General features: G+C 39.2%; 1 protein-coding gene across 3 annotated transcripts; it reads left to right on the forward strand.

Moving 5' to 3' along the window:
• Positions 1 to 390: 390 nt before the first annotated feature.
• Positions 391 to 8,028, forward strand: LOC134421642 (carboxymethylenebutenolidase homolog). Of its 3 annotated transcripts, none has more exons than XM_063162844.1 (7): positions 391 to 577; positions 2,538 to 2,662; positions 2,983 to 3,205; positions 3,980 to 4,087; positions 5,157 to 5,299; positions 6,447 to 6,538; positions 7,524 to 8,028. In XM_063162844.1, exons 3-7 carry the CDS (start codon positions 2,991 to 2,993, stop codon positions 7,701 to 7,703), a joined length of 738 nt encoding a protein of 245 aa, XP_063018914.1. In that variant the 5' UTR covers positions 391 to 577; positions 2,538 to 2,662; positions 2,983 to 2,990; the 3' UTR covers positions 7,704 to 8,028. The 3 variants fall into 3 exon arrangements, with proteins under 3 accessions (XP_063018914.1, XP_063018900.1, XP_063018906.1); XM_063162830.1 differs by having other exon boundaries at positions 392 to 577; positions 2,619 to 2,662; XM_063162836.1 differs by lacking the exon at positions 2,538 to 2,662 and having other exon boundaries at positions 392 to 577.
• The last annotated feature ends 2,549 nt before the right edge of the window (positions 8,029 to 10,577 follow it).

Below are 10,577 nucleotides of genomic sequence, written 5' to 3' on the forward strand. Positions count from 1 at the left end.
ATTTCTGAAGAGAAAATATTTCAAAGGTGTATAACCTTTGTCTAGTATAGAGCCTTGAAATGACATTTCTACTTTACCCTTATCCTGCTGATGACTTTAAATATGCCTTTTACCCATGGATAAATAGTCTCAGGAATTAATTGTGCCAACGTAGTGTTCAAAAGTGCATTGACCCCAACCTTTAAAAACAAAGGAACATCTTAAAAAAAAAAAAAAAAAATCCTAGGTGGATTGTTCAGCTAAATCAACATGTTTTGGAAACATGAAAGAAAAATCCCTCCGGGGTGAATACCATTTCGTGCAAGTTTAAAGGAGGGCTTGGTGCCCAGGGATGGCAGCACTCCCCGCCCACGGTGCAGTGAAAGGAACAGCTTTAAAAAGAGCGGCCCTCGTCACTGGGCCGGGCACAGAGATAAAGGCAGGGAGTTATGTAACTCTCTGTTAAAGAACCCGATCCTGCGCTCTCCCCTTTCCTTTCGGGAGTTAGAGCTTTGTTTGGGGATCCAGTTGAGCCACAGCCATCCACGCCGAGCTCCTGCATCCTGCTTTACAGCCCCGCACATCTGCAGCGCTACAGGTACGTGCAGGTTTGTGCGGGTTTTGTTTGAAGTCGTGGCTTTTTTCCCCCTCAGAAACGTAGAACAAGCGCTTGCGAGGTGTGACTCAGCATGTTCGGGAGACTTTCATTTTATTTGCTGGCAGAGTGCCGGCTCATTTAAATGCAATTGGGGGTTACTTTCTTCCATTTCTTTATTTCCCCCCAGCCTTTTTTTTTTTTTCTTTTTGAGATGATGGTTCAGAAACCTGTTATTTTCTCCCCAGAGGTGGGGAAGACCTCTGAGGAGGAAGACTCAGGAGAGTGTGTTTAAAGTGATGGTGCCCCACAGCAATATCTTTATATTTGTAGATTCAAGTATCTGAAAATCAATTCTTGTTTGCTCTTCCAGTAAATTCTCAAGTGCTTGCAGGTGGAAATGGTGGCACACCAAGGCTGTGGGTTTTCAGATCCTCCTAAAATAATAGCTTTGATAAATGTAAGAGGGGGAAATTAATTTTTAAGCAATGTTTCCATAGCATCTTAGGAATGGGAAAAGATGCTGTTTGTATGTACTGCAGTAGATGCAGAAACACTGAAGTGTCTTGCCTATGCTATAGAGCTTGCAAGTGTATATGGTTTATAAACCATACCAACCAATGCTATCCCTCACAGTCTTGCATCTGGAGATGTTTTCATCAGTGAATATATCTACATCTTTAAATATCTCATGTTCTATGTGTTGTTTTACATTTTGTCAGATAGTATGAAATGTTTTCAATTAAAGCTTTTGAGGTTATACTGGTAAGGGCATTGTATTTGTGTTTCTGGAGTTCTGAAGTATATGTTTCTTTAATATTTAATCTCTGGTATTCTTATATTTTCTGGTTTAGTCTAACCAAAAGGAAATAGTTTGTGAATGGAAAATTAATTATGAACTTATTATATATTTGCACCGTCTTTTGCCTTATATGCTCATTTATTCATTCATTTTTTCCTAGTAAACATATTTTAATTAGAAGTCCTGTATGTGAGACCACAACCTGTAGAGAAAAAAGGGCACTTATGGGTGTGGCTTATTTAAAAAAGAAAAGGTAGAATACTTGTGTAGACATGTGCCCAGAGATAATACAGCTTTCAAATATGACACAGCTTGTCTTCAACTGATCTGAACAGATCTGCAAAAATGAAATCTCCTGGTATCTGCAGTCTAGCCCTGGTGATACTGCTTGGGAGATTCTAAACTTTAAAGTCTGCAAATCCAGAATATATTGGCCTCTAGTATTCTGTCCAAATTTTCTGGCTGCCAAGTTGTGTGTTGGCTTTCCTAAAGCTGTCCCTTTACTGCCACAACTCTTTAAGTCCCACTTGTCCAGGGACAGTTCAGTAATCTGCTTTTTACTGTTTCTCTCTATTTTTGACAGAGTCAGGTTTGAAGATCCTTGTTTCTTTGCTAGCAAAGTTTCTATGGCAATACATGTTTTATCTGTAGAGAGCTTGGGTAAATCTTTATCTAAATTCTTTCCATGTTCTTGAATCATTTGTAGATGCTCTGTGAATATTCAAAGGAGTTATTCAGGTCTGTTCACTCAGTTGGTTAACCTAAGTTTGATAGCAGAAAATCATTAACTTGAGTCCAAGGAGCTGCCTACAGATGTGTTAGATTCTGCTGGTACTTTTTGACCTTTGTGAATTACTTGTTTATTTTCATTTAAGCAATAGTTTGAAAAAAATTAACCATACCCTACTCTTACCTTCTTGATAAAAGATTTGGCTCAACTTTACAAATTTGGTTCTTCATGTTCAGTGCTGGTTTGTTTTTGTTTTTTTTTTTTTGCATCTTTCCCAAGTATCCTTCTTCAAAAGTTTACAACACCTGAGGCTAAAGCTGTTTAGAAAAAGGATTTATTGACACGGAAAATTCCAGCTATGTTAAATTTTAAGTCCCTGGATGAAAATATAATGCTTAATCTATGTGTTGTTATATCTTTCTATGCACTAGCTGTCAGTTTTTTCTTTCAAAATGCTGACACTTGTACTGAGCCTTTACTGTCTACTAAAGAAAGCTATGCATTCCTGACAGGATATACACATGATGAAGAGTGGAAGGACTGGCTTCATCCCTATGTAAATAGTTTGTGATGGTTGGCTTGGTGCTTGCTCATAACTTTATTTTGATTTGCTACTCACTGTAGGGCATGGAAATCCTAGCATGTACCAGGTCCCTGCTGAAGACTTCATAACATAAGAAACTCTAACAATAAACTTATTATGTTAAATAACCCAATGGGCTTTTTGAGTAATGCTTCATTTTAGATCAAACAGTAATGAGCATGTTCACTCTATTACTGTAATGATTAAAAAATTCAATAGTTGATGATACTGCTGACATTTTCAGTGTGGCATTCTTTGGTATTCACTACTGAATGTTTTTTTTTTTTCCTTAGTATCACCCATGGCCAATGAATCGAGGCCCTGCCCCTGTGACATTGGGGACAAGTTTGACTATGGAGGCCGTGGGCAGGAGGTGCAAGTTGGGCACATCAAGGCGTACATCTGCAAACCTTCTGCCTGCACCGACAAAGCTGTCATTGTGATTCATGATATATTTGGGTGGCAACTCCCAAACACCAGATACATAGCTGATATGCTAACAACTAATGGATACATGTAAGAAATATTACTGCTTTCCAAGTGTCTTTTTAATAAGAAAGTTTGTTGAACCAACTGTTCCCTTCTTTCATGTAAACCATACAAACACAAATAATTTCACAGTCTTTCTTTACCCCTTTCTCCAAGGAGCTTTCTGGTAAAACAGTGAAAGGAGTCTAAAATAATTGAGTAGTCTTACCATAATGAGTTAGTAGGTAAGCACAGAAGAACAGGGGAGAAACAGAAAATTTTCTTATTCTGCATCTTTCATCCTCTATGAGCCTCTAGCAGCCTGCTTCCTCCCTTTGTGCAACTTGGCTGTTATAGTAAAAATTCCAAAGATGCTGAAGAGCTTTTCTAGGAAGGAAAAGTGTACTAGCTTGTGCCAAATAGAGAAACAAATTCTCAAATATGTGAAAAGCATATTGGGTATCCTCTTTCCTGTATTACTGGGTTAGTGTTCCTTCCAGGCGAAACCGTGTAAATTGTAGCTTCTTTGGTTTGGTTTTGAATTTCTTTTTTAAGTTTGGTAGGAAACCACCAAGGATTTTCAGTTACAGTTAACTATCGAATTAAGTAATGAATTTTAACAGGGTAAAATGTAACTGGAAATTATACTAAGTCTCCTTATTAGATGTAGAAAATTATTGAGGGTTGCTGATATAATGCTTTGGTGTGGGTTAAGTGCTATGTATTCAGCAAAAGAATTTGTTGTGTAGTACATATGGTCTTCCCTTTAATCCCTTTCCAATATTATTTCATGGACATAAAATATTCTCATTTTTCTTGCAGAGCCATCTGCCCAGACTTTTTTGTGGGACAAGAAGCTTGGAAACCTTCTAATGACTGGGCAACTTTCAATGACTGGGTGAAAACACGAGAAGCCGGCAAAATAGACAAGTACAGCCATTGTTCCTCGTCCACCAAGGGGACATCCCTATTTCATAGGAATTTTTGCCTCAGTGAAAATGTAAAATTAGATCCTAAATTATTAGTGGGTCAAATATAGCTGAATGTCCACAAATAGAAAGTTCATGCAGCTCATGGGACAAGCTCACGGTCATGTGAGTGGTGCTTTACAGATAAAAGTAGACATTTGAAGCATAAAAGTTCCCAGTGTTTGTGTGTGCAGAAAGTAGAAGCAAAATGAATGAATGAAAAGGAAAGAGCCAGCAAAGGCTAGAAAATGCAGCTCACTCTGCCACTTGGATCCCTCAGGAAGGCACAAATTCCATGGATTTTAGATAGGGTGCAAATGCAAGCACTGTGTAACGAGGGAACATTTCTTCTGCTCCCCATCAGATCACAGGTAGTTCAAAGCATACTGCTTTCCCACTTTTCTGTATTTTTCCCATTTTTATCTGACACATAGCTTGATTGCATCAAGTACCTGCTGATTTAGAAAAAACAATTGGAAATTTGCCTCCACAATTTTATAAAATATTTGTCATCCTTGTGAGAGATGTTTTGCATATAAGTCACATTTGTGATAACAGGATGCTCTTGACTGGCTGTAGGTCTCAAACTTTTATTTGTGTTCCCTTACATAATAACTGCTGCTATTTGTGAAATTAATTGGACTGCTGTTCATAAAATCACATGATGTCCTAGTAACAATGATCTAGGAAGACTGGTTTTCTCCTTTGTCTTCTCCCCTGGAGTTTGTCTTGTATTTTAGAAATTAGTAATAGTGAAGTGGTGTTGTGGGTTGACCCCAACCAGCAGCCAACAACCTGGACTCAGTTGCTCCCACAAGAGGAACAGGGGTGAGAATAAGGGAAACAAAGCAAGAAAACTCATGGGTTGAGATAAAGACAATTTGATAAGTAAGGGAAAGAGAAAAACCAGGAGTGATGCAAAGACAGTCACTTTGTCCTAGAAGCAGACTGATGCCCGCCCAAACTTTGAGCAGCAGCCACCAAAGAGAAAGAGGCTAGAGCCTTAACTCACTTTCATTTGCATGTCTCAGAGAAGTTGATGTCGTCCTCAAGTATCTAAAGGACCAATGTGGTGCGAAGAGGATTGGTGTCATTGGGTTTTGCTGGGGTGGAGCAGCAGTGCAACATCTGATGCTGAAAAATCCCCATTTAAAGACTGGAGTGTCCCTCTATGGTGAGCCTGAAATACCTGCTGCATTCTGAGCAGAATACCAGTGCAGGAAGCAATTCTTTAGGGCTATTGCTGTAACAAAGTTCAGTGTGACTTCTAGTGGAACAAGGTGATTTTATTATAAATAATCTATAAGTGATTTGATTTTGCACACTCGCATTTTTACACTTAAGTGTACCCAGCATGATCTATGAATTTAAAGAGTGGCATTTTATCTGTGAAAATTGTGCCAAATGCCATGGCCTCACTCATTTTGAGGTGATGACAAAAGGGCTTCTAGGCACATCTTTGCATCTTTTAGACAGTGGTCCCTCATTACTAATAGGACCAATTTTTCGCTCTCTGTTTTAACCCTGTAGTCTCACACATTACTCAGTGCATTTATACTGCCTTTGATATTTTTCTTATTAACCTCTGTACTTCCACAGAACCCAGACCAACTTATTGGTTATTATTTATTACAAATTAGAGGTGAAAGCAAATTGAAGATATTTTTCCAGAAAGATTATTGGGATTGTTTTGCTGTGCTGATATGTTGATCAATTGAGCCCATTTGGCAGTGTTACTTGCTAATATTTTACTTTTTTGTTGTAATAATGTCAGGAATTAAAAGAGTAGCCAGTGTGGCAGCTGGTTAGTTCTACTGTAACTTTAATTCAAATACATTTGAATAGTCAAAATTACAATGTCAATTTGTCATGAAATCATATCAGTGTAAATATATGTACACTGAAATTGTAACCATGTATGTGGAATGATCAGTATTAACAATTATCTTAAAAATGGTCTTCCCAAGCCAGAGGGGAGCAGTTCCAATGTGTCCATCTCTCACAGAACCCTCTGTGACAGCGGTCAGAAGCAGTTGCTGAAAGCAACCCACAAAAATAGGGCAGATGTAACAATTCTTTCCTGATTTTTCCCACAGAACTGGTCTCTGGTCTTTCTTTTTCCCACAACTGATGTTATCTCTAATGACATTGCAAACATTTCACAACAAAAGGGACTTTAAAGCAAAGTGTGTTAAATTCCACTACAAACTAATCAGCTGTAACTGATGAAAATGTCCTGAAGTCTCATAGTATAGATTTTGTAGTGTTTTAGCTACTTTAGGTAGCATAACTTCTTGTATGTATGTTTTCTTCTTCCTTAGGAGTGATCAGCCGTTTTGAGGACAAGCAGAGTCTGCTGCATCCCACCTTTTTCATTTTTGGTGAGAAGGATAACATTGTTCCATTGGAGCAGGTGAGTTTCCCGTCACAGATATTTGTCTTTTTAATGCTTTTTGTGCTTGCTTTGTAATTTGGTTTTAATGAACACAGAGTAGAAAACTAATTTGTACTTTTCTTTCTCTTTCACTAACTCCTGTAGTACTTCTACACAAATTGTTGTTGTTTATCCCCAAATCAAAAAGTTTTACCATGACATTAAAAGCATTTTCTGTTCCTGTTTGGAAATTTGGGTGATTTTCATCAGTTCCTAGGAAAAGAGCTCATGGTTATCCAAAGAAAGCTTTCTGACAAGTTTAAGATAGGAGACCCTTTTTAGTGATAGCAGTGGTCCATAAAATCTGCCTGTTCCAATGGAATCACTTGTGGGAGAATTAAAAAGATCCTGTGGCTATCCTTTTCCTTTCCCCCCTGTCCTGCAGAGATTCTCCTTTCTGTCACTCCGTCAACAGTCTTTCTCTGGAGCCTGAGTGGAGAATGCTTGGAGAAAGGTTATTATCTGCCAAGGGGATCAAAGGGAAACAGGTTTTTATTGAGTGATGTTGGCTTTAACTTTCCTAGCAAAAATTCCAGTCACTCTGAACTGATTTTGTCTCTGCCCCTCCTCCCTCAACTTCTATTCAAACTCTTGCCCCAGTTTTTTAAATGTGTGGTCTATCAGCAGCAACTCATACTGTGTTCACTACATGATAACCTTCTCATGATGCTGAGCAGTAGGTTTTTTTACCTTTACAGATGTTAATAGTAATCCATGTAATATTTTTTTACATTTTACTCAGTCACATGCTGGTATTTTACTGGGGGGAAAAAAAGCTTAGTTAAATAAAGCAAGTGCAGTAACAGAAATGCATTTAGGTATAAAATTAGTAGAAGAGAAAACAGTGGCAAGGATAAATTATGTCTGTCTTTCAGGGAAGTTAAAAATGAGGACAGCTTTGGGACTGTAAGTATAGAATGTGTTAACTTTGTACTCAGACAACATAGAATGTTCTGTGTTACAGGTCACCTTGCTGGAGCAGAAGCTTAAACAAAACTGTAAAGTTGATTATGAAGTTAAAATTTACCCTGGACAGACACATGGGTTTGTGCATCGCAAAAGAGAAGATATCAATCCTCAAGATAAACCTTATATTGAGGAAGGAAGAAAGGATATGATCAACTGGCTGAATAAATATATTTAGGTTAAATTAATGTTGATAAATAAAATCAATTGTTGTACGAAATCAGAAAATAATAGACTATATTGCTTAAGATGTTCTTACAACCATAAAAATATTTTGTAAAACTCTTCTGCAATAACACTACTAATTTGCACTTACCTTCTAAATAGGGGCTTAGAAATGGTTTTTCAGATGTTGAAAGCTGTAAATGTAAAGAAGGTTTTTAACAGTGGTTTTGTATATCTTAAAATTATTAGAATTTTATATGGCATCTTTTCTGGCACCTGAGAGTTTAATTTTTTTATATCAATGTCAACATGATTAAAAACCATTGAAACTCCTCCCACCCTTGAGAAGTTCTCTCCTTAAGGCTGTGTTAACCATTGTTTAACTGTGAGATTTTCAGCTCCAAGATTTTAGGGAAATAATTGTTTACCTAAAATAGATTAGGTACATTTTTAATATATATATTTATATTTATATCTATCTATATATATATATTATTATATATATTATTGTTTAGTTCTGGGTTGTAAGACTGGGAGATTTTCTTGGAAACAGAATATCCTCTTCAGACTTCATGAAAAGAGAGCTAGAAAAGGGAAGGGGAAAGACAATGGAAAGAAATGTATGTGAACAGAAAGGGAGCTGCAAAAAGTTGGGAACCATGACTAAAGTGAAGAGATTAGAAGAGATAATTTCACAATTATCTTGATGCAAATCCTTCATCAAATTGTTCCTTTATCACAGGTTTCTCTCTGCTGTGATTTAATTGGGTATTGTTATTGGTAAGGTACAGCCCATTCCTAGTGACTGGGGGAACATTACCCTGTTTCAGCTCCTTTGGACCCTCCCAGTGTAATTCCCAAAAACCATGTGGTGAGGTCTTGCCTGTATTTGTGATGCTGAAGGAATAGATGTGGCTGAAATATTGTACTGAACATTGCCCATTTTCCTCTCAGGGAAACATATATGTGTGAGCCCAGGAATATTCCTTTCAAGGAATATTGCCTTTCTAGTTGCAGCCCCTCCATGGTTTCCACTGCCCCACAACATTTTTTCTTTTTGAGTTTGCTGCTGCCAGCCATGCCTGACAGCTCCTTGAGGAAGTCACATTCCCTCTGGCTCTTTCCTAGCTGGAGGCCTAAGTAGTCTGTGGTGGAGTTGTAGCTGCATGTGTTTCTGAACTCCACAGTGTCTCTTTGGAGTCTCCCACCATGTGGGTCCCACCTCAGATCCCAAATCCCCAGCAATGCTTCAACCATCCCTCCATTCCAACCTCGTTCTTCACGTCACTCCTTCCTTCCTGCAATGCACTCTGTATGTCCCTTGAGAAAATAGTTCTCTCTGCAGCACACTGGTTGATATTAAAGAAAATCTCCTATCTTTCAAAAAGATTTCATGCAAACCTCTGAGGCAAAAATGCCAAATCTTCCTTTGCTCCTTGGTTCATGCCCTTGGTCAGTGATTATTGCTGTTCTGTGGTTTGGGCACTGCATATTGTGTTTTCATCTCCTTGCTCAATGATTTTCAGAGAGATGAGCCTTCAGTTTGCACTGGGTCCAGCCAGTGCAGGGAAAACCTCTTCAGGTCTGCAGGGCATTGTTGCCATCAGTCGTGCTGGAAGAAATAGTCCCTCCACACTGGAGAAGTTCCATGATGCCTCCCCTGATCCTGCCCTTGTGCTCAATCTGTGCAGACTCCCAGTGACTTATGGACAGAGGGAAGGGCCAGACAGTGACTTCTGTGCTTGCTGCCAGTCCTGCCATGGTTCTGTTCTCAGCAGGGAGAAGAGGAACAGTTTTCCAGGAGAGAACTGCAGACACCTCCATGCACTGGCATGGGCACACCTGAGGTGTGTTCCTGCCCAGCTCTAGGGAATGGGAACATAATGATGCACAAACCTGCCTGGAAGAAAGCAGTGTGGGTTTGTGGTTCAGGTAATCTGTAAAGTGTAAATTCAATTCCCAGCTCTGGATTCATGCCCAGTTTATCAGGGTTGCTATGAGAACAGAGAGAGATGATGAAACTAAACCTCTCCACAACGATTTTCTCATGTGGATTTTAAATGAAAGAGCCCTGGTTTCTCTGAAGGTAATGTCTTGGTTGGCAAACCTGTCTAGATTGGATTTTTATGGGAATGTAGAGATGTCTTAGGGAGTAGGGTGAAGTGTTGCCAAATTTTCCCTGAGATGGGGAAAGACTGTAAAACTGAAGAGTATTTTGCCAAAATTCATTTTACTTGGAAAATTCAGAGTCTCTTGCTGTAGGACAGGTGTTACATTTTATTATATATTTGTTTTTATAGGAAAAAAAAACCAAAACCAGGTGCATTAGAAAAGGTCATTGCCAGCAGGTCAAGAGAGATTATCCTGCCCCTCTTCTCAGCTGTAGCAAGGCCACATCTGGAATGCTGTGTCCAGTTCTGGGCTTCTCAGTATAAGAGAGACATGAAGCCCCTGAAATGAGTCCAGCAGAAGACCACAAAGATGATAAGGGGACTGGAACATCTCTCTTGCAAGAAGAGGCTGGGACAACTGGGCCTGTTTAGCCTCAAGAGATGACTGAGAGGGGACCACATCTGTGTCTGTAAGTTTCTGCAGGGAAGGGTCAAGAGGACGGAGCCAGGCTCTTCTTGGTAGTGCCAAGCAATAGGACAAGAGGCAATGGGCAGAAAGTTCTGCATGGGAAGTTCCACCTGAATTTGGGGAAGAACTTCTTTACTGTGCAGGTAACCATGGACTGTAGCAGATTGCCCAGAGCAGCTGTGGAGTCTCCCTCACTGAAGGTATTCCAGAACTGTCTGGATGCAATCCTGTGCAATGAGCTCTAGGATGACTCTCCTTGAGCAAGAAGGTTGGACCAGATGACTCACTGTGGTCTCTTCCAACCTTA

The sequence above is a fragment of the Melospiza melodia genome, chromosome 1 (assembly GCF_035770615.1).
Source record: "Melospiza melodia melodia isolate bMelMel2 chromosome 1, bMelMel2.pri, whole genome shotgun sequence".
NCBI classification, from domain to species: domain Eukaryota; kingdom Metazoa; phylum Chordata; class Aves; order Passeriformes; family Passerellidae; genus Melospiza; species Melospiza melodia.

What these genes read in the sequence shown, in the direction of transcription:
- LOC134421642 (XM_063162844.1), top strand. Translation starts at nt 2,991, where the DNA reads ATGGCCAATGAATCGAGGCCCTGCCCCTGTGACATTGGGGACAAGTTT. An exon ending in GAAGCCGGCAAAATAGACAA is followed by an intron (nt 4,088 to 5,156) that starts GTACAGCCATTG and finishes TGCATGTCTCAG; the next exon opens with AGAAGTTGATGTCGTCCTCA. An exon ending in GACTGGAGTGTCCCTCTATG is followed by an intron (nt 5,300 to 6,446) that starts GTGAGCCTGAAA and finishes CTTCTTCCTTAG; the next exon opens with GAGTGATCAGCCGTTTTGAG.